Genomic DNA, 24,754 nt, shown 5'->3' with positions numbered 1-24,754 from the left:
CCAATTCACTCCCTTCCCTTTGGCCTTAGTCAACTTTACTTCCTGATTTGGCCTCGTTTTTCATCAATGCTCATTAAGAAATGCTATTGGCAGTGACAGAATAATAACATGAGTTGTCTTGGGGGTGTGGTTTGTGGGTGTTTCTTCGGTGTGTCTTTGCCTTTCAATCACAACAAACAAGGACAGTTGCTAGCCAGTTGAGTTATTGAAAGAAAGCTGGCAACCTGCATCAAACATGTCACGTTTGCGTGATTATGAGCTAGCTAGCTTACGTTAGCTAGCAGGGAGGGAGAGGCTATATATATAGCTAGTTACATCACATTATTATAGCCTAGTACCATAGTTGCATAGCCTATCAAATAATGACATGTTAAACAAAATATAGCTACTTACCAACAACACACCAGTCTCAGGTTGACCGCCCAGCTGGGCCATGCAAAGTGAACTCGCCCAGTCTTTTCCCAGAAAACACGGTGCCTCCACGTGTTAATGGGCAAAAGGGGGCATGAATTGTTGACATAATTGTAATCCAAACCCAACCTTCAATTCCCTATTGTGATGCACCAGGGTTCCAAACTCTGTTTTAGACAACACTGACTTTATTACCAAAATTATCCTATTTACACTTTGTAGTCATTTGTGACACTAGAATCAATATTTCTGACTCATATCGATGCCACATAAGCTGTTTTCAAAGGGCTTAGTTGGTTTTTAGGGGCAGTCGTTCTTTAACACTCATGTTTGCAGATCTATAAGGTGTAAGCTCCAGCGCTGTACTGCTCAAACCTTTCCAGACCCTTCAGATCTACAAAACATTGAAGGGGAAAGGGTAGTGGCTGCAAAGATCTTATCCCTGATCATTTGACCTGTGACCATTGGTTGTTGGTGTGCATGTTATAGCAGACTAGACATGACCAGACAGCCATTGAAAGTGATACAGCAGTTAATGCCACTAACAGGTATCACATTTCTCTGTTGATCCTCCTGGCTTGTCTTTTAGTGTGTTTTGTTACAGATGCGTCACAGTTATCTGACTTAATTATGCCAACAGGCCCTGATCTCAAATCTGATGTAATGGAATGAAAAAATATTTTTGTTTATAATTTCGAGTAGCCCAAAAAATATGAATGAAAAACAATATACAGTGCATTCGGAACGTATTCAGACCCCTTGACCTTTTCCACATTTTGTTGCATTACAGCCATATTCTAAAATGGATTAAAAAACAAATAAATCCTCATCAATCTACACACAATAGTCCATAATGACAAAGCGAAAACAGGTTTTTAGAAATGCAAATTTATATTAAAAAAAACTTATTTACATAAGTATTCAGACCCTTTGCTATGAGACTCAAAATTGAGCTCAGGTGCATCCTGTTTTCATTGATCATCCTTGAGATGTTTCTACAACTTAATTGGAGTCCACCTGTGGTAAATTCAATTGACTTAGACATGATTTGGAAAGGCACACACCTGTCTATATAAGGTCCCACAGTTGACAGTACATGTCAGAGTAAAAACCAAGCCATGAGGTCGAAGGAAATGTCCGTAGAGCTCTGAGACAGGAATGTGTCTCTGCACTGATCTGGGGAAGGCTACCCAAAAAATATTTGCTGCATTGAAGGTCCCCAAGAACACAGTGGCCAACATATTTCTCAAATGGAAGAAGTTTGGAACCACCAAGACTCTTCCTAGAGCTGGCCTCCCGGCCAAACTGAGCAATCGGGGGAAAAGGGTCTTGGTCAGGGAAGTGACGAAGAACCTGATGGTCACTCTGATAGAGCTCCAGAGCTCTGTGGAGATGGGAGAACCTTCCATAATGACAACAATCTCTGCAGCACTCTACCAATCAGGCCTTAAAGGTAGTGGCCAGACAGAAGCCACTCCTCAGTAAAAGGCACATGACAGCCCGCTTGGAGTTTGCCAAAAGGCACCTAAAGAATCTGACCATGATTTTGCTTTGTCAATATGAGGTATTGTGTAGATTGATGTGGGGGAAAAATTATTGAATCATTTTTAGAACAAGGCTGTAACGTAACAAAATGTGGGAAAAGTCAAGGGGTCTGAATACTTTCCGAATGCACTGTATCCTGTGATCAGAATGTAATTTGCCAGTGGTTGCCAATTCCTGTCCTTGTGTACCACCATCAGTTCACATTTTATTGTAGCCCCAGACAAGCACACCTGATTCTTGTCAACTAATCATCAGGACCTCAATGAGTTGAATCAGGTGTTTGGTTTTTTTTTGTCCGGGAATACAACAAAAATATATGCTTTTGGGGGTACTTGAGGACTGAAGTTAGGAACCACTGCATTGGACAACACATTCAATGAAAGAACACTTTTTGCTCCTTTATAATTCCAGATCTTCACCAGGATCCTACGTAGTCTGAACCTCCCGGTGGGGACCAGTCAGATGCTGGTTCCCAGATACCTGACAAACGCCTATGACGTCGGCCACGTGGTCCTCTGGGTCTCAGCTTTACTGGTCAGTCACTGTACACAAACTGTGTTGCCCAATCAATCCTTTTTATTTCTCTAAGTTCATTGACATTATTTTCATGTATAATTGGCTTATAGAAATGAAGTAAATGTATTTTAGAGGGGGGGGGGGATACTGTAATCATACAATGCAATACCATTAAGCCCTAGTTTATCAGAGAGGTTGGTGCTAAACTAAAGGGATATTGTAGACAACCCTGAAGCTACGGCTGAGGACAGGAACGAGTACAAGAAGTCCCGCTGTGACCTCCAGAGTCATCCTTAGGAATAAGGTGGAATCATACTACAGAGGCTCTCACACCTGCCGCATGTGGCAGGGGCTACAGTCCATTACGGATTACAAAGGAAGAACCAGCCGTGATCTGCCCAACGATGCCGCTACCAGATGAACTCAATTCATTTGTATGCACACTTTGACAATGATAACATCGTGCCGGGTGTGAGGGCCACCACCGACCCATAGGACTGTGTGATCTCGCTCTCTGAAGCCGACGTGAGTAAGGTCTTTTAATCAGGCCAACACCTGCAAAGCCGTGGGGCCCAACAGTCTTCAAGAACACGTTCTCCGAGCATGCGCAGAGTAGCTGGCAGGCATTTTCACAGTAATTTTTTTTATCTCTCCTTGTCCCAGTCTGTAATCTCCACATGTTTTAAGATGACCACCGTCATCCCTGATCCCAAGAACTCTTAAGGCTTCATGCCACAATGACTATTGGCCTGTAGCAACTTGTGGGATACATTTATATGGACAAAGTGCTTTGAGGGGCTGGTTATGGCACACATTATCTCCAGCATCCCAGACACCCTAGACCCACTCCGGCTCAACAGATCCATAGACGGTACAATGTCAATTGCACTCCACGCTGCCCTCACCCACCTAGATAAGAGAAATACCTATGTGGGAATGCTGTTCATTGTCTACAACTCAGCATTCAACGCCATTGTCCCCTCCAGGGTCGTCACCAAGCTTAGGACCCTGGGACTGAACACCTCCCTCTGCAACTGGATCCTGGACAACCTCTCCCTCAATGTCAGGAAACGAGAGGCGAGCACTTAAAATGGTCCGCACACAGTCGTGAAGAAGGGGCGTCAGCGCCTATTCCCCCTCAGGAGGTTGAAAAGGTTTTGCATGGGCCGTCAAATCCTCAAAAGGTTCTACAGCTGAACCGTTGAGAGCATATAGACTGGCTGCATCACTGCTTGGTAAGGCTGTGCTTCCGCACAGCAAGCGGTACCGGTGCATCAACTCTGACACCAACAGGCTCCTGAACAGCTTCTGTCCCCAAGCCATAAGATGTCTAACAAAAAGGCTACATGGACTATCTGAATTGACCCTTGCATTGTATACTTTTCGCGCGCACACACACAAACACACACTCCATCATTAGCTCACACACACACATAATATACACGTACATTTATATGGACACAGCAACACCAACTCATATACAATCATCATCATATCCTGATGTCTAGTCACCTTAACCCTATAATGTACATATCTACCCCTCTCACTCCAGTATCCCTGCACACTGCAAATATGGTACTGGAACTGACCCTGTATGTAGTATGGTTACTTACTTCCTCATGTGTTTTTGTTCTACCTTAAGTTATTTTTAGTTTTACATTGTTATTGATTCATGCATTATAGGGTTTAGAGCTTGAAGAAAGGCATTTCACTGTACTTGTTCACGTGCCATAAAAATACTTTAACAAGATGCAATAGTACCCCTAAATAAGGTTAAGGAAAAGAACAATGGAATTATATTTAAACTCAGCAAAAAAATAAACGTCTTCTCACTGTCAACTGCGTTTATTTTCAGAAAACTTAACAAGATTCAACAACTGAGACATAAACTGAACAAGTTCCACAGACATGTGACTAACAGAAATTGTATAATGTGTCCCTGAACAAATGGGGGGGTTGACATAAGAAGTAACAGTGTGGCCACCAGCTGCATTAAGTACTGCAATGCATCTCCTCCTTATGGACTGCACCAGATTTGCCCGTTCTTCCTGTGAGATGTTACCCCACTCTTCCACCAAGGCACCTGCAAGTTCCTGGACATTTCTGGGGGAATGGCCCTAGCCCTCACCTTCCGATCCAACAGGTCCCAGACATGCTCAATGGGATTGAGAACCGAGCTCTTCGCTGGCCATGGCAGAACACTGACATTCCTGTCTTGCAGGAAATCATGCACAGAATGACCAGTATGGCTGGTGGCATTGTCATGCTGGAGGGTCATGTCAGGATGAGCCTGCAGGAAGGGTACCACGTGAGGGAAGAGGTTGTCTTCCCCATAACGCACAGCGTTGAGATTGCCTGCAATGACAACAAGCTCAGTCCGATGTTGCTGTGACACACTGCCCTAGACCATGACGGACCCTCCACCTCCAAATTGAACCCGCTCCAGAGTACAGGCCTCGGTGTAACGCTCATTCCTTCGACAATAAATACGAATCCGACCATCACCCCTGGTGAGACAAAACCACAACTCGTCAGTGAAGAGCACTTTTTGCCAGTCCTGTCTGGTCCAACGACGGTGGGTTTGTGCTCATAGGCGATGTTGTTGCCGGTGATGTCTGTGGAGAACCTGCCTTACACAGGCCTACAAGCCCTCAGTCCAGCCTCTCTCAGCCTATTGCGGACAGTCTGAGCACTGATGGAGGGGTTGTGCGTTCCTGGTGTAACTCGGGCAGTTGTTGCCATCCTGTACCTGTCCCGCAAGTATGATGTTCGGATGTACCGATCCTGTGCAGGTGTTGTTACACGTGGTCTGCCACTGCGAGGACGATCAGCTGTCCATCCTGTCTCCCTTTAGGGCTGGCTTAGGCGTCTCACAGTACGGACATGTGTTTAAACTCTTTACAATGAAGATCTGTGAAGTTATTTAGATTTTTAAAGACAGGGTCTTGAAAAGGGGACTTGTCCTTTTTTGCTGAGTTTTATATATATATGTGTATGTGTGTGTGTGTGTGTTTATATATATATATTTATTTATTTTAATATTAACCATCTGTTTCTGTGATTGCAGGGAGGCCCCAGTAAGCAAGCCCAGGCTCAGCTCAGTGGCCTTTTCAACAGCATCACATCTTTCTTCCACCCATCCAACCATGGACGCTGGCTGGTGAGTCACTGGAACTCTCACTTCCTGTGGATGCCTTCTTTGGAAGGCACAGGATCTGCTAGTACTGTTAGTTCAGAAATAACACCCTAATGACATATGAGAGAGAAGCAGCAACCAGCCGTGCTATTAAAGGTTAACCTGATATCGGGGGCACACGCCATTCTGTTCTAGGAACATCCCCCCCCTCCGTCATCAGACCAGAGCCTCTGGCTACAGGCAGTGTCTTCAGTCATACACAAATCTTTATTTATGGGTCAGGGACATAGACCTGGGTTCAGATACCATTACAAATACTAAACCTGGGCTCGATTGAGCCTTTCTGACGCAATAGACTGCTCATAAAAGTGCACACCCTGCTCATTTGGCACTCCAGCTAAAGTGAACTTTAAAAGTATTTGAAAGATTTAGTTCTTGTACCCAGGTCTGGAGGGAGAGTTGTTTGTGACCCCGTTTTGTTGCCCAGCAACTCGTGAGATTCTCTCCTGACCCCTCAGATGTTGAAGTTTTATTGCAAGTAGGTGAATGTGTACAGACAACCTGACGTTCTTGGGACCTGTGTCCAATTTGAGGGCACTATGTGTCCTGGCTTGACAAAAGTTGTATTGTGTAATGTAATGGTCATCACTGAAGTGACATAGAAAGACACAGGGTTTGTTTAGGATTAATAAAAATGACTTTGGCCTGACATTTGACATTCCATCAGCCACTTAGGGAGCTGGATCTGTGACAGACATTTCAGATCTTAGTCCGTCGGTCTTTATATAGAGATGAAACTGTGCACAATCTAAGGCCATGCTGTCCTGACGGGTTATTGGTTCTAAGGCCATGCTGTCCTGACGGGTTATTGGTTCTAAGGCCATGCTGTCCTGACGGGTTATTGGTTCTAAGGCCATGCTGTCCTGACGGGTTATTGGTTCTAAGGCCATGCTGTCCTGATGGGTTATTGGTTCTAAGGACATGCTGTCCTGACTAGGGCTGTTGCGGTGACTGTATTACCGCCACACCGGTGGTCATGTGTCATGAAGGTAGTCAAATTCCACATGACCGTTTTGTCTGGGTAATTAGGCTTCTCCAAGCTCTGATGCTGCTGATGGTCATTAGTAGCCTTCAAAACTTTAACTGCCTGGTACTCAGCACTCTATTGTCCCTCTAATCACTCTGACATCAATGCAAATGTATTCAATAATCTAATCAAACACTTCATGAGAGCCCATGAGCTCATGTTGCCAACATTTCTATAGGCTATGCAATTGCATGAAAAAACAGAATGATGGCCTTTATTAAAAAGAGGGGGATCAGCTTTGTATAGGCTAGGCCTACTATATTTATTTCTCAACTTTCCTAATATTAAGCACATTGTTTATCTTTACAACGGGAGTATAGCCAACCTGACTGGCATGAAAATAAACCACAGGGAAAAGTGTCCTTCATTCACTATTTAAGTGCATCAATAACATGTATTTTTTTCCCGTTGCCCCGGTTTCGAGACAGGTGCATGATAATGGTCCATCCTAAATCAAACCAAATGTCACACATATATTATTTAGTATACGTAAAGACAAAATTAAATCAGGAATAGGTTGATGGGTGACAATATTATCACTTGTGAATTATACACTGCTCAAAAAAATAAAAGGAACACTTAAACAACACAATGTAACTCCAAGTCAATCACACTTCTGTGAAATCAAACTGTCCACTTAGGAAGCATCACTGATTGACAATACATTTCACATGCTGTTGTGCAAATGGAATAGACAACAGGTGGAAATTATAAGCATTTAGCAAGACACCCCCAATAAAGGAGTGGTTCTGCAAGTGGTGACCAGACCACTTCTCAGTTCCTATGCTTCCTGGCTGATGTTTTGGTCAATTTTGAATGCTGGCGGTGCTTTCACTCTAGTGGTAGCATGAGACGAAGTCTACAACCCACACAAGTGGCTCAGGTAGTGCAGCTCATCCAGGATGGCACATCAATGCGAGCTGTGGCAAGAAGGTTTGCTGTGTCTGTCAGCGTAGTGTCCAGAGCATGGAGGCGCTACCAGGAGACATGGAGGAGGCCGTAGGAGGGCAACAACCCAGCAGCAGGACCGCTACCTCCGCCTTTGTGCAAGGAGAAGCAGGAGGAGCACTGCCAGAGCCCTGCAAAATGACCTCCAGCAGGCCACAAATGTGCATGTGTCTGCTCAAACGGTCAGAAACAGACTCCATGAGGGTGGTATGAGGGCCCGACGTCCACAGGTGGGGGTTGTGCTTACAGCCCAACACCGTGCAGGACGTTTGGCATTTGCCAGAGAACACCAAGATTGGCAAATTCGCCACTGGCGCCCTGTGCTCTTCACAGATGAAAGCAGGTTCACACTGAGCACATGTGACAGAGTCTGGAGACGCCGTGGAGAACATTCTGCTGCCTGCAACATCCTCCAGCATGACCGGTTTGGCGGTGGATCAGTCATGGTGTGGGGTGGCATTTCTTTGGGGGACCGCACAGCCCTCCATGTGCTCGCCAGAGGTAGCCTGACTGCCAATAGGTACCGAGATGAGATCCTCAGACCCCTTGTGAGACCATATGCTGGTGCGGTTGGCCCTGGGTTCCTCCTAATGCAAGACAATGCTAGACCTCATGTGGCTGGAGTGTGTCAGCAGTTCCTGCAAGAGGAAGGCGTTGATGCTATGGACTGCCCATTCCCCAGACCTGAATCCAATTGAGCACATCTGGGACATCTCGCTGGTGTCTCGCTCCATCTACCAACGCCACGTTGCACCACAGACTGTCCAGGAGTTGGCGGATGCTTTAGTCCAGGTCTGGGAGGAGATCCCTCAGGAGACCATCCGCCACCTCATCAGGAGCATGCCCAGGCGTTGTAGGGAGGTCATACAGGCACGTGGAGGCCACACACACTACTGAGCCTCATTTTGACTTGTTTTAAGGACATTACATCAAAGTTGGATCAGCCTGTAGTGTGGTTTTCCACTTAAATTTTGAGTGTGACTCCAAATCCAGACCTCCATGGGTTGATAAATTTGATTTCCATTGATAATTTGTGTGTGATTTTGTTATCAGCACATTCAACTATGTAAAGAAAAAAGTATTTAATAAGAATATTTTATTCATTCAGGATGTGTTATTTTAGTCTTCCCTTTATTTTTTTGAGCAGTGTATATTATCACTTGTGAATGATGCCCAGCATAAGAAACATTGCCTTTTTTTTGCAACTTTTTCTAATCATAATCACACACCTCATGTAGCCTATATGATTTAATAAGGTTTGCATCACAACTAAAGTGGCCAAATAACTTAAAATTAAGCATATTAAGCTGCTTTACTTTTTACCTTTATTTAACTATAAGCAGTTTGTGAGTTTCAAGTTTGGGGAAGACCATTTTCACCATAAAAATGCACATTTTACATTGCGTGCATAATCGCATTCGTGGTCATTTTTTGTGTTTTCCCGCTAATGGAACATTCGCGCTTATAGCCTACTGCTGTCTGCGCATTGCTGCGCTTATAATGTGAAGAAATAGCCTAATGGTTTATCAACATTTTAAGCTAAACGTTCTGGTCTGTTGCGTAAAAAAGTTTTTTGATGCTGGTGGTTGTATTAATTTGGGATGTATCTCATCCCACAACTGTCCCAGGCTATGTTTGGAATATTTATGTCTCGGACAAAATATAATAGGTAAACCTTTTGTACTATGGGGGATAGTAGATTGACATAGGTTAGTGCTTTTGCTGTTCGTTAGGCCTACTCATCTTGTTGGCTGATGAAAAGTAAATGTGGTCAGTTCTTCAAATATCTTCAATATGCACCTCTGAATTGGATAAGGACGCGCGCAGTTGCTTCCCTGATGTGTCGGTCTTCACTTGTAGCCTGTGAGAAGGACCCGATCACGTGATGGAGCGCACTGCACAATGGGAGAAGGGCATAACGGCCACTGGCCGCAAAAGGCATGGATTTGTTTAGGGTGCATTACGTCCACACGGGATGCCGCCGTAAAATTATAGGCATTATCAAGTACTTGTCAAATTGAGCATAAAGAAATAGGTATTCCTATGTTAACTGCTCAGCACAGAATAGCCACATGTGCACACTTGAGAAAATATCCTTTCTATTTTATTCAGCTTTGTTCAATTCTATTCTTCTACTATAAAATAATGCCACGGAATTCTAAGCAGATCTTGTCTGCTAAATGAACTAGTGTCGCTAGTGTCCTCCCACCGGTCTCTGTCTTTATGTCCTCCCACCGGTCTCTCAGCCAGTGTCTCTAACCCTGTCTGTCACTGTCTTTATGTCCTCACACCTGTCTCTGTCTTTATGTCCTCCCACCGGTCTCTGTCTTTATGTCCTCCCACCGGTCTCTGTCTTTATGTCCTCCCACCGGTCTCTGTCTTTATGTCCTCCCACCGGTCTCTGTCTTTATGTCCTCCCACCGGTCTCTGTCTTTATGTCCTCCCACCGGTCTCTGTCTTTATGTCCTCCCACCGGTCACTGTCTTTATGTCTTCCCACCGGTCTCTGTCTTTATGTCCTCCCACCGGTCTCTGTCTTTATGTCCTCCCACCGGTCTCTGTCTTTATGTCCTCCCATCGGTCTCTGTCTTTATGTCCTCCCACCGGTCTCTGTCTTTATGTCCTCCCACCGGTCTCTCAGCCAGTGTCTCTCTAACCCTGTCTGTCACTGTCTTTATGTCCTCACACCTGTCTCTGTTTTCATGTCCTCACACATGTCTCTGTTTTCATGTCCTCACACCTGTCTGTCTCTTTATCCCCAGATGAAGTTGATGAAGCTGTTGCAGCGCCTCCCGGCCAGTGTGGTGCGGCGGCTCCACCGGGAGCGCTACCGGAAACCCACGTGGCTCACGCCGGTACCGGACAGCCACAAGATGACAGAGGCGGACATTACGGCGTTCGTGGAGAGTATGATGCAGCCGGTGCTGCTGGCCATGTTCAGTAAGACAGGCAGTCTGGACGCTGCTCAGGCCTTGCAGAACCTGGCCCTCATGAGGCCCGAACTTGTCATACCACCAGTGCTGGAGAAGTGAGTCAAATCAAACTGTCTGTCTGATTAGTGGATGGGCAGTGTTTCTTCTTTCATTGTATAGATGGGGCGGGCCCCACAACATCTGTTGTCCCTCAATGCCTAAAGCCTTCAACCCTTTAGTTGATTTCTATTTAACTTTAGACTCCCTGAATGTTAAATCGGGACTTGTGTGCTCTGCCTGGAAAATAGGCTAATCTATGGGAAACACTGGGTAGAGGATACAGAGGGAAGAATTGGAATGGGGTTCTGTATTTCAAGAGGCAGATTAACTAAAGTTCTAAGGCAAATACCACAAAAACAGTAAACAAAGCTATTTGTCTTAGGGCTGGGCAATATAGCCAAAATATCATATCACAATATTTTTGGCAGTATTTGACATTGTTTCTCAATTCTGTCTTGTGCTCTCTTTATAGAACCTACCCTGCTATGGAGACACTGACAGAGCCCCACCAACTGACTGCCACCCTGAGCTGTATGATCGGTGTGGCTCGCAGCCTGGTGTCTGGGGGCCAGCGCTTCCCCGAGGGCCCCACACACATGCTGCCCCTCCTCATGCGGGCCCTTCCCGGGGTCGACCCCAACGACTTCAGCAAGTGCATGGTAGGTAATGGAGTTCAGGGGAAAGAAGAAGCTCTCGCAGGCCTAGATTGTCATCAATTTGGAAGTTTGTGTGTGTGTGTGTGTGTGTTGCAAGTCTAACTTTTGCTCTCCCTCCTTTCTGCAGATAACATTCCAATTCATTGCTACGTTTGCGACTCTTGTGCCTTTGGTGGACTGTTCATCTGCTGTTCATGAAAGGAGCGACCTGACAGAGGTGGAGAGAGAGATGTGCTCAGCCTCTGCAGAGTTTGAGGACTTTGTTCTTCAGTTCATGGACAGGTATGAGTATGTCAATGTACACTATATATACAAAAGTATTGTGGACACCCCTTCAAATGAGTGGATTTGGTTATTTCACAAGCTCACAGAACGGGACCGCGAGTGTTGAAGCATGTACAAATCTTCTGTCCTCTGTTGCAACCCTCACTACCAAGTTCCAAACTGCCTCTGGAAGCAACGTCAGCTTCAATGGGTTTCCATTGCCGTGCAGCCGCACACAAGTCTAAGATCACCATGCGCAATGCCAAGAGTCGGCTAGAGTGGTGTAAAGTTCACCGCCATTAGACTCTGGAGCAGTGGAAATGCGTTCTCTGCAGTGATGAATTATGCTTCACCTCTTGGCAGTCCGACGGACAAATCTGGGTTTGGCGGAAGCCAGGAGAGGGCTTCCTACCCCAATGCATAGTGCTTACTGTAAAGTTTGGTGGAGAAGGAATAATGGTCTGGGGCTGTTTTTCATGGTTCGGGCTTGGCCCCTTCCAGTGAAGGGAAATCTTAACGCTACAGAATACAATGACATTCTAGACGAATTTGTGCTTCCAACTTTGTGGCAACAGTTTGGAGAATGCCATTTTTTGTTTCAGCATGACAAGACCCCTGTGCACAAAGCGAGGTCCGTGCAGAAATGGTTTGTCGGGATCGGTGTAGAAGAACTTGACTGGCCTACACAGAGTCCTGACTAAAGGTCGACCGATTAATCGGCATGGCAGATTAATTACGGCCGATTTCAAGTTTTCATAACAATCGGTAATTGGCATTTTTGGTCACCGATTATAGCCGATTAGATTGCACTCCACGAGGAGACTGCGTGGCTGGCTGACTACCTGTTACGCGAGTACAGCAAGGAGCCAAGGTGAGTTGCTAGCTAGCATTAAACTTATCTTATAAAAAAACATCAATCTTAACATAATCACTAGTTAACTACACATGGTTGTTGACATTACTAGTTTATCTAACATGTAATCAATGCGGTGCCTGTTCATTTATCATCGAATCACAGCCTACTTCGCCAAACGGGTGATTTAACAAGTGCATTTGTGAAAAAAGCACTGTCTTTGCACCAATGTACCTAACCATAAACATCAATGCCTGCCTGCCTTATATTTGTTTAAACCTGCATATTTAGTTAAAAGAAATTCATGTTAGCAGGCAATATTAACTAGGGAAACTAGGGAGTCAGGGTATATGCAGCAGTTTGGGCCGCCTGGCTCGTTGCAAACTGTGTGAAGACCATTTCTTCCTAACAAAGACCGTAATTAATTTGTCCGAATTTAACATAATTATGACATAACATTGAAGGTTGTACAATGTAACAACAATATTTAGACTTAGGGATGCCACCCATTTGATGAAATGCGTATCGGTTCTGTATTTCACTGAAAGAATAAACGTTTTGTTTTCTAGATGATAGTTTCCGGATTTGACCATATTAATGACCAAAGGCTCGTATTTCTGTGTTTTATTATATTAACTCCATAGTAATGCCCATGATTTTTGGAATGAGATGTTCGATGAGCAGGTGTCTACATACTTTTGGTGATGTATGTAGCCTATGTACAGTGCCTTGCGAAAGTATTCGGCCCCCTTGAACTTTGCGACCTTTTGCCACATTTCAGGCTTCAAACATAAAGATATAAAACTGTATTTTTTTGTGAAGAATCAACAACAAGTGGAACACAATCATGAAGTGGAACGACATTTATTGGATATTTCAAACTTTTTTAACAAATCAAAAACGTGCAAAATTATTCAGCCCCCTTAAGTTAATACTTTGTAGCGCCACCTTTTGCTGCGATTACAGCTGTAAGTCGCTTGGGGTATGTCTCTATCAGTTTTGCACATCGAGAGACTGAAATGTTTTCCCATTCCTCCTTGCAAAACAGCTCGAGCTCAGTGAGGTTGGATGGAGAGCATTTGTGAACAGCAGTTTTCAGTTCTTTCCACAGATTCTCGATTGGATTCAGGTCTGGACTTTGACTTGGCCATTCTAACACCTGGATATGTTTATTTTTGAACCATTCCATTGTAGATTCTTGTTGTCTTGTTGGAAGACAAATCTCCGTCACTGTCTCAGGTCTTTTACAGACTCCATCAGGTTTTCTTCCAGAATGGTCCTGTATTTGGCTCCATCCATCTTCCCATCAATTTTGACCATCTTCCCTGTCCCTGCTGAAGAAAAGCAGGCCCAAACCATGATGCTGCCACCACCATGTTTGACAGTGGGGATGGTGTGTTCAGCTGTGTTGCTTTTACGCCAAACATAACGTTTTGCATTGTTGCCAAAAAGTTCAATTTTGGTTTCATCTGACCAGAGCACCTTCTTCCACATGTTTGGTGTATCTCCCAGGTGGCTTGTGGCAAACTTTAAACAACACTTTTTATGGATATCTTTAAGAAATGGCTTTCTTCTTGCCACTCTTCCATAAAGGCCAGATTTGTGCAATATACGACTGATTGTTGTCCTATGGACAGAGTCTCCCACCTCAGCTGTAGATCTCTGCAGTTCATCCAGAGTGATCATGGGTCTCTTGGCTGCATCTCTGATCAGTCTTCTCCTTGTATGAGCTGAAAGTTTAGAGGGACGGCCAGGTCTTGGTAGATTTGCAGTGGTCTGATACTCCTTCCATTTCAATATTATCGCTTGCACAGTGCTCCTTGGGATGTTTAAAGCTTGGGAAATCTTTTTGTATCCAAATCCGGCTTTAAACTTCTTCACAACAGTATCTCGGACCTGCCTGGTGTGTTCCTTGTTCTTCATGATGCTCTCTGCGCTTTTAACGGACCTCTGAGACTATCACAGTGCAGGTGCATTTATACGGAGACTTGATTACACACAGGTGGATTGTATTTATCATCATTAGTCATTTAGGTCAACATTGGATCATTCAGAGATCCTCACTGAACTTCTGGAGAGAGTTTGCTGCACTGAAAGTAAAGGGGCTGAATAATTTTGCACGCCCAATTTTTCAGTTTTTGATTTGTTAAAAAAGTTTGAAATATCCAATAAATGTCTTTCCACTTCATGATTGTGTCCCACTTGTTGTTGATTCTTCACAAAAAAATACAGTTTTATATCTTTATGTTTGAAGCCTGAAATGTGGCAAAAGGTCGCAAAGTTCAAGGGGGCCGAATACTTTCGCAAGGCACTGTATGCATACATGGCATCAGTGGAACAGCATAGCAGTTCTAACCTGTGTCTGTGCATGTGTTTATCTCTGTCCAGGTGTTTTGCCCTGATAGACAGCAGTACTCTAGAGCAGACCAGAGAGGAGACAGAGACAGAGAAGATGACCCATCTGGAGAGCCTGGTGGAGCTGGGACTATCTTCTACCTTCAGCACCATCCTCACACAGTGCTCCATAGACATCTTCAAGGTAGACCCAGTCACTCACTCACTCACTCACTCACTCACTCACTCACTCACTCACTCACTCACTCACTCACACGCAACCGTTTGTTTCTCCTGGCTGTACTCAGGTGGCTCTGGAGAAGGTCTTCAACTTTGCCACCACCAACATCTTTGAGACTCGTGTGGCTGGCAGGATGGTGGCTGACATGTGCAGAGCAGCTTCCAAGTGTCACCCGGCACAGTCTCTGAAGCTTTTTGTGCCCCACTGCTGCAATGCCATAAACCAGATCGCTGTCAGTAAGTATTCACTAAGTAGGAAGTGTGTTCTGTTTATGTGCAGGGCTATAAATTCAAATCTTGATTTAATCAAGCCATGATTTGATCAAGACTATGTTGTGTGCTGATTTATGGAGGGCTTAGAGTTGGGGAGAAGTGGGAATCATTGGGTCCTTGTTCTGAGTTTGGCTCAGAGTATCTCACTATCTCTGTCGTGTTGTTCTTGGTGATGATTTCCAGATGAAGAGGTGTTGAGTGAGGAGGAACTGGATAAGGAGTTACTATGGAACCTTCAGCTACTGTCAGAGGTGAGGTCATCATCCTGTGTTCATACCGACTGGACTGAGAGACTCTCTTGTTCCCTTCACCTGTCAGTAGACACCAAACAGGAAAACATTTTTGAAATGCGAGAGTTACTAACCTAATGTTTTCCGTAGCAAAATAAATGAAAATAATTGTGCCCTAATGAACAGAACACAGGTGCAGTCTGTATTTTCTCTCCTAACCTTGTCCTCCCCAGGTGACTCGTGTGGACGGGGACAAGATCCTCCCCTACAGCACCCAGCTGGTTCAGATCCTGCAGCTGACCCTCCACCTGAAGTGTAAACAGGGCTACACCCTGGCCTGTAACCTGCTGCATCATATCCTGAGGTCTACAGCCCTCATCTACCCCACAGAGTACTGCAGTGTACCTGGAGGCTTTCAGCAGCCCACACAGGACTACCTGCCCATCAAGGTATGTACAGTATAGGGTTAAGTACAGGGCTAGGGGGTTAGGGTTAGTGGTACATGCAGGGCTGGTGTTAGGGGTAACACATCTATCTACCCCACAGAGTACTGCAGTGTACCAGGTGACTTTCAACAGCCCATATAGGACTACCTAACCATCAAGGTATCAAGTTCAAAACTTTAGTTTGATATTTTTTCAGATTCCTGCCTGCCAAATTTCTGCTACATATTCTTTGTTAGGAATATATTTTTATAACCCAGAAGACCCTGAAAAATTGTGATTATCGAGCACTTATTCTTCTTTCCATTTCTATCACAAATGGTGTTATTTTATACCTTTTTACATTATCTTCTTGATTGGTCTTATCATTTATCAGTCACTCTGGACCTTCGGTAAGAAAGTGTGTCAAAGAAACCAGACCAGACTAGTAGTGGTCCAGTGCATAACATGCCTCTGCCCTGTTAACTCTCTCTTTCTCCCCCCTCCCTTCCTCATTTACTCTCTTCAGCCCTCCCCCTGTCCACTTAGTCAGTGAGAAGGGTCCATAGAGATGGATAGAGGACACCTATCTTTGCCCATAGGAAGTACAATGGTGAAATCCCAGCCCACACTAAAAGGCTTTTGTGGCAAGTGCACCCTCTATCCATCTCTATGGCCTGGCATGTGATCCTATTATGTCTTCACTATGTCACCCCCAGTAGAGGTAGAGACATAACCTTTCTCCCCGAAGTGTGCACTTTCATGGATTTTAAAGGTAATACCTGGTATATGGAAACTCCCTCCAGGCCATACCTTTTAACAATTCGATGCTTTAAAATGTGTGTGGAGTAGTGAATGAATGTTCACTTCAGGAGGAAGGAGAGATTGTTGGGACGCACCCCAGGGCAGATTGTTGGCTAGCTCAATGGATTAAAGCCTGAATGGCACTAGATGCCAAATAAGGTGTCTTGCCTGCTGTTCTTAGAATTGATGTCAGGACTACAAGACAAGCACGTGTGTGTGTTTTGTATGTCTGTGTGTGTGTGTTATTTGCGTGCATGTCATTGACTATATATGAATGGACTAAACCATTGATTCCTATGTGAAGACTCTCAATAGTGCATTTAGGCCAAACAAAGTTGGTTAAGATGACATCTTAACATGCGCCGTTTGAGCTACTACAGGAAGTGGTGTTGCAGGCTCGCTCAGTGCTGCGCCCTTTCATTGAGTAAATGTGTCAGCATGCTTCAGTTTCGCTAGCCAAAGTCGGCTAGGTGACTCGAACACTCCCTTAAAAGACATTCGCTTGAAAAACGAGAAAAAAGCGTCAATAGTACTGTTTGTCCAGTATACACTTCCTCAAAATAGTTTTAATTAATCTAAGATGACTCAAGAAATCTGTCATTGATTTCAACGTTTTTGCTGAGGAGAATTGTCGTACATCTAACTAAGATGTTTGGTGCAGTATTTCTAAATGACAAAATGTGCATGAAAACTAGTCTTCTCTCGTTGAACGACAACAAAGACCTTACTGAAGAATTCCAACTGTTGACCAATCACCGATTTGGGCTTGCCTCAAGAAAAAATGTGTGGCCGAACAACTGGTGAAAAAAACGAACAAGAACTTTAGTGTCGTCATAATACATGCTCAAACTGTTTCGGCTGGGAAGCATGCGGATGCCTTAACTCCAATTGAAAGCTGACCGGTGTACTGCCTGCTGCCATTAGCAACTCAATTATCGTACCTTTTTAAGTAATGCTGTGGGAAGGTCACGTAGGTCCTTTTATAAACATATGGCTTAGGTCCTTTATAAACATATGGCATGAGGCTGCATAGGTCAAGACATGATTATAATACATTGATAGCCATGATTTAGTGGACCAGGTACCACTGAGATTATACTATGTGGTTTGAATAGACATGTTGTCTATACAGTCCACAATCCACATGACCATAGTTAACCTCTTTGATTGTGTACATACAGTGCATTCGGAAAAGTATTCAGACCCCTTGACTTTTTCCACATTTTGTTACGTTACAGCCTTATTCTATCATTGGACATTTTTTTATTCAATTAATGACAAAGCGAAAACAGTTTTTAGAAATGGTTGCACATTTATAAAATATAGAAAACAGAGATACCTTATTTACATAAGTATTCAGACCCTTTGCTTGAGTTTAGGTGCATCCTGTTTCCATTGATCATCCTTGAGATGTTTCTACAACTTGATTGGAGTCCACCTGTGGTAACTTCAATTGATTAGACATAATTTGGAAAGGCACACACCTGCCTATATAAGATCCCACAGTTGACAGGGCATGTCAGAGCAAAAATCAAGCCATCAGGTCGACGGAATTGTCCGTAGTGCTCCGAGACAGGATTGTCAAGGCACAGATCTGGGGAAGGGTATCAAAACATTTCTGCAACACTGACGGTCCCCAGGAACACAGTGGCCTCCATTTTTAAATGGAAGAAGTTTGGAACCACCAAGACTTTTCCTAGAGCTGGCCAAACTGAACAATCAGGGGAGAAGGGACTTGGTCAGGGAGGTGGCCAAGAACCCAATGATCACTCGACAGAGCTCCAGACCTCCTCTGTCGAGATGGGAGAACCTTCCAGAAGGACAATGATCTCTGCAGCACTCCACCAAGCATGCCTTTATGGTAGATTGGACAGATGGAAGCCACTCCACAGTAAAAGTCACATGACGGCCTGCTTGGAGTTTGCCAAAGGGCACCTAAAGGACTCTCGGACCACGAGAAACAAGATTCTCTGGTCTGATGAAACCAAGATTGAACTCTTTGGCCTGAATGCCAAGCCTCATGACAGGAGGAAACCTTGCACCATCCCTACGGTGAAGCATGGTGGTGGCAGCATCATGCTGTGGGGATGTTTTTCAGTGGCAGGGACTGGGAGACTAGTCAGGGTCAAGGGAAGATTTGAGGCTGTAATCGCTGCCAAAGGTGCTTCAACAAAGTACTGAGTAAAATACTTATGTAAATGTAATATTTTAGTTTGTCTTTTAAAAATCAGGTGTATTATTAACATATTAAGCCAAACTTTCCGGTTTTCTTTCTGCATAGAAACGTCTTGGGTGGGCCGCAGTGTGGACCCATTTTAAATGTTTTAATACATTTTTGCAATGTAAAAACACTTTCAGTGTAGAAAAGATAATAGACCTATATATTTTTTTCATTTTAAATATTTGAGAACTAACAACTTTTGAGCATAAGAACACAGCATTAGCCATGGCAAAGTGCATTAAGTTACATTTTTCCGCTTTTAAGCAAATTTCCTGTATTTCAGCTCCAAGGCAAAATGTGTAGAATTGCATGAAATTTGCTTTAAATTGAAAAATGTCTCTAAGCTACTGAAGAAATGTGTAGAATGCAGGAAATTGGCTTTAAAACACCAACATCCTCTCCACCGCCAAGATGGGAGCCTCAGGGTAGCCTAGTGGTTAGAGCGTTGGACTAGTAACCGGAAGGTTGTGAGTTCAAACCCACGAGCTGACAAGGTACAAATCTGTCGTTCTGCCCCTGAACAGGCAGTTAACCCACTGTTCCCAGGCCGTCATTGAAAATAAGAATTTGTTCTTAACTGACTTGCCTGGTTAAATAAAGGTAAAATAAAAAATAAAAATAAAATGTTCTTTCCTAGTGGTCAGACAAATTTCAGCTGTGCTGACAGACCGACCATGGCCACTGCCATGCCAAGTAGCGAAGCTTAATCATGACGGGCCCAGGTGCCCAAAAACATTACAGTCCCCTGTCACCACCAATATTTCCCGTAAAATGTAAATCATTTTGTTGGTAAGGCTGTGCGTTAATATTACTAAGCATTGTAACAGCAGAGCAGAACCTAATCTAAGGGCACATTTGAAGCTGTTACCAGAGAAGCCGCAATATAGCCAATACATTCAGCACCATGGACGGTGGTCAGAAATGAACCCATACAAGTCGATCAGCACCATGGACGGTGGTCAGAAATGAACCCATACAAGTCGATCAGCACCATGGACGGTGGTCAGAAATGAACCCATACAAGTCGATCAGCACCATGGACGGTGGTCAGAAATGAACCCATACAAGTCGATCAGCACCATGGACGGTGGTCACAAATGAACCCATACAAGTCGATCAGCACCATGGACGGTGGTCAGAAATGAACCCATACAAGTCGATCAGCACCATGGACGGTGGTCAGAAATGAACCCATACAAGTCGATCAGCACCATGGACGGTGGTCAGAAATGAACCCATACAAGTCGATCAGCACCATGGACGGTGGTCACAAATGAACCCATACAAGTCGATCAGCACCATGGACGGTGGTCACAAATGAACCCATACAAGTCGATCAGCACCATGGACGGTGGTCACAAATGAACCCATACAAGTCGATCAGCACCACAGAAACACAAAGCGGTCAGAAACCACCCTATTTTATCTGCAAATAATAGGTAACAGCCTATATTATAAAACATAAATATATAGATCAATCTCTTGACAGACACTGAAACACAGCTGATGACCCAGTACATGTTCGCTGAAGTTACGCAGGGGGTCAAAACTGACATACTGGTGGATGTCAGATCTGCCTCCTGCAGAGGCCTATTGCAAAAACACCAGAAAATCAACCAAGTGGAGCATTCAAACAGATGTCTGAAATGGCAGCATTCCTTTTAACAGTATATGATGTGTATGTGCTTACTATTATTTTTATAGCCTAGTTAAACGTATAGGCTATGATGACAATGAAATGGCTCAGTGGCCGTGCACCAGAACATGGTTTCCAAAGACAGATCGATCATAGTCGTAGATTGACAAGCAATGTAAATTAATTATATAGGCTGTCTGGGCAGCCTGCCCTTTAAAAATATAAGCTTACTCACTCATTTGATTGGCATTCGACGGGACTATGGCATTCAAATCCATGGCCCTGGTGTTTTCAATGGACAGAATGGCCAACCCACTCAGTCTCTCCTGTCCCATGCTGCTTCTCAGCTGCTCCCATGATTGAATTATTTTCAGTTTGGAAAAGGAGCGCTCGGCACTGGCTACCATTACAGGCAGTCACAAAAAGGAGCATCGCTGTAACTACTTCCCCAAATGTAGCAGTGACTGAATTGTAATTCAAAATTAGCATCTTGGCCAGGTCTCTCACTGTAGTGTGCTTTGCTATTTCCTTCTTAAAACAGGCCCTGAAACAGAGTAATTGGCCAGGGAAACTTGCTGATATATCTTTGCTGTAATGTTCAGTCAGCCGGCTGTCTGTCTCGTAGAGCGCATCACCATCTGCGTTGGCCAGGGTAGTGGGATGGATGGAGTCAAACAGACTCGTTGTTGCCCGCAGACTTTTAAATCTGTTTGACAGCTGGTGGATAACGATGTCAAGGTTTGCGTTAAAGACGTTGGCTCTAAATTGACTCTCCCCATCAGACAGTCGCTCGTCCTCACATAGCTCATCAAAATGACGCCTCGCCTTCCTTCTCCGAGTGTCTTCAAATGTGTTCTGAGCTCCCCATTTGACAGCAAGGGTCTTTGCAGTGACTTCGGCTTTCTCAAAATCCTGTGGGAATCCGGACAGGACCTCTATGTCCTTAGTAGACTGACCTTCACATTTTCTAAAACCTTAGTCTGCAGAACGACTAAAAGTTCATTTTTTTATTTTCTTTTTCCGTGCTGCTGCATCATCCCTCTCGTCCTTCTTGTCACTTAAAAGCACCATCTTGGTGAGGTCATTCATTACGTCCCCATACCTGTATCTCAGGGTGGCAAGGGACTCCTATCTAGATGACCAGCGTTTTCTGTTTCTGATGCAAAATCAAAAATACCACTCATCATTGACCATCTCTTTATGCTATGCCCGGAGAAGGTGTATAACAGTTCAACAGTATCATAAAACTGTTTAATCGCTGGCACATTTTTGACAGTTGTTGAGAGCCAGGTTAAGACTGCGCCGCGCACAATGCACATGGATATTCTGGCCTGCACACCCGAATAGACCCTGCTCATGGTAGCAGCTCCATCATACCCCTGCCATCCTCTATGCTGCCAGGATTTTATGTTGAATTTCAGCTACTGATGTGTAAGCAGTCTCCAGAAATCCCCAAAACATGTGATGTGATGGTCAGATCTGTGGCCACATTATTTGCATCCCTTATCACGCTCACATAGAGATAAACTTGACTTAACTGGTCTACTTTGGATACATCTGGTGTGGTGTCCATAATAGTAGGATAAAAATGGGGCTTCCTGCATCTCTCCCTGAATGTCACACTTCACTCACGCAGCTAAGATATAAATCAGCTCATTTTGGATTTGAGGACTGAGATAGTTAACGGATCCTGCGGGGCGTTCTAAAAGTTCTTTCAGAACTGGGTCGTAAAAATGACAGCAGTTCGATTATACTGAGACAATTCCCACTGTTGGCCTGCCCCAGCTTTTCACGGTGCCATCTGAACGCCGAATTACATGGCGTAAGTATGAGAGTTACATTAACTATGCGCTCCAACACCTGTCGCCAGAAATTTGCTGCGTTTACTCACGTTACTCAACTTTCTCTTTTTTTCAGGCCGTTGTTTCTTGATAGCTAGCTCAACTATTGCTTAAAACGATGACACAAACAACAATGCTTTAGAGAGTATTTGCACAATGAATCCCATAATGCATTTCATTATCTTAACATGGTTTTGAATAATATGATTTATTTAGCTAATTTAATTTGATTTATTGTCATCAATACACAAAAATATCATGCTGACCTATGTAATGGCAAAAATATCATGCTGACCTATGTAATGGCAAAAATATCATGCTGACCTATGTAATGGCAAAAATATCATGCTGACCTATGTAATGGCAAAAATATCATGCTGACCTATGTAATGGCAAAAATATCATGCTGACCTATGTAATGGCAAAAATATCATGCTGACCTATGTAATGGCAAAAATATCATGCTGACCTATGTAATGGCAAAAATATCATGCTGACCTATGTAATGGCAAAAATATCATGCTGACCTATGTAATGGCAAAAATATCATGCTGACCTATGTAATGGCAAAAATATCATGCTGACCTATGTAATGGCAAAAATATCATGCTGACCTATGTAATGGCAAAAATATCATGCTGACCTATGTAATGGCAAAAATATCATGCTGACCTATGTAATGGCAAAAATATCATGCTGACCTATGTAATGGCAAAAATATCATGCTGACCTATGTAATGGCAAAAATATCATGCTGACCTATGTAATGGCAAAAATATCATGCTGACCTATGTAATGGCAAAAATATCATGCTGACCTATGTAATGGCAAAAATATCATGCTGACCTATGTAATGGCAAAAATATCATGCTGACCTATGTAATGGCAAAAATATCATGCTGACCTATGTAATGGCAAAAATATCATGCTGACCTATGTAATGGCAAAAATATCATGCTGACCTATGTAATGGCAAAAATATCATGCTGACCTATGTAATGGCAAAAATATCATGCTGACCTATGTAATGGCAAAAATATCATGCTGACCTATGTAATGGCAAAAATATCATGCTGACCTATGTAATGGCAAAAATATCATGCTGACCTATGTAATGGCCAAAATATCATGCTGACCTATGTAATGGCAAAAATATCATGCTGACCTATGTAATGGCAAAAATATCATGCTGACCTATGTAATGGCAAAAATATCATGCTGACCTATGTAATGGCAAAAATATCATGCTGACCTATGTAATGGCAAAAATATCATGCTGACCTATGTAATGGCAAAAATATCATGCTGACCTATGTAATGGCAAAAATATCATGCTGACCTATGTAATGGCAAAAATATCATGCTGACCTATGTAATGGCAAAAATATCATGCTGACCTATGTAATGGCAAAAATATCATGCTGACCTATGTAATGGCAAAAATATCATGCTGACCTATGTAATGGCAAAAATATCATGCTGACCTATGTAATGGCAAAAATATCATGCTGACCTATGTAATGGCAAAAATATCATGCTGACCTATGTAATGGCAAAAATATCATGCTGACCTATGTAATGGCAAAAATATCATGCTGACCTATGTAATGGCAAAAATATCATGCTGACCTATGTAATGGCAAAAATATCATGCTGACCTATGTAATGGCAAAAATATCATGCTGACCTATGTAATGGCAAAAATATCATGCTGACCTATGTAATGGCAAAAATATCATGCTGACCTATGTAATGGCAAAAATATCATGCTGACCTATGTAATGGCAAAAATATCATGCTGACCTATGTAATGGCAAAAATATCATGCTGACCTATGTAATGGCAAAAATATCATGCTGACCTATGTAATGGCAAAAATATCATGCTGACCTATGTAATGGCAAAAATATCATGCTGACCTATGTAATGGCAAAAATATCATGCTGACCTATGTAATGGCAAAAATATCATGCTGACCTATGTAATGGCAAAAATATCATGCTGACCTATGTAATGGCAAAAATATCATGCTGACCTATGTAATGGCAAAAATATCATGCTGACCTATGTAATGGCAAAAATATCATGCTGACCTATGTAATGGCAAAAATATCATGCTGACCTATGTAATGGCAAAAATATCATGCTGACCTATGTAATGGCAAAAATATCATGCTGACCTATGTAATGGCAAAAATATCATGCTGACCTATGTAATGGCAAAAATATCATGCTGACCTATGTAATGGCAAAAATATCATGCTGACCTATGTAATGGCAAAAATATCATGCTGACCTATGTAATGGCAAAAATATCATGCTGACCTATGTAATGGCAAAAATATCATGCTGACCTATGTAATGGC

At 43.4% G+C, this 24,754-nt stretch overlaps 1 protein-coding gene across 2 annotated transcripts in view; it reads left to right on the top strand.

Moving 5' to 3' along the window:
* LOC110499326 (proteasome activator complex subunit 4B) overlaps window positions 1–24,754 on the top strand; it is a 71,884-nt gene that overhangs the window by 22,480 nt on the left and 24,650 nt on the right. For both annotated transcript variants that reach the window (XM_036956185.2, XM_036956186.2), the window contains 9 exons: window positions 2,368–2,490; window positions 5,540–5,632; window positions 10,405–10,670; window positions 11,087–11,273; window positions 11,398–11,552; window positions 14,776–14,926; window positions 15,030–15,198; window positions 15,418–15,485; window positions 15,698–15,913. In XM_036956185.2, the coding sequence (XP_036812080.1) occupies window positions 2,368–2,490; window positions 5,540–5,632; window positions 10,405–10,670; window positions 11,087–11,273; window positions 11,398–11,552; window positions 14,776–14,926; window positions 15,030–15,198; window positions 15,418–15,485; window positions 15,698–15,913 (1,428 nt within the window). The remainder of the gene's footprint in view (window positions 1–2,367; window positions 2,491–5,539; window positions 5,633–10,404; window positions 10,671–11,086; window positions 11,274–11,397; window positions 11,553–14,775; window positions 14,927–15,029; window positions 15,199–15,417; window positions 15,486–15,697; window positions 15,914–24,754) is intronic.

The sequence above is a fragment of the Oncorhynchus mykiss genome, chromosome 20, assembly GCF_057628025.1.
Source record: "Oncorhynchus mykiss isolate SJ-2025 chromosome 20, ASM5762802v1, whole genome shotgun sequence".
NCBI classification, from domain to species: Eukaryota; Metazoa; Chordata; class Actinopteri; order Salmoniformes; family Salmonidae; genus Oncorhynchus; species Oncorhynchus mykiss.
The sequence above is the reverse complement of the archived record's forward strand: the minus strand, read 5'-3'. Positions and strand labels throughout refer to the sequence as shown.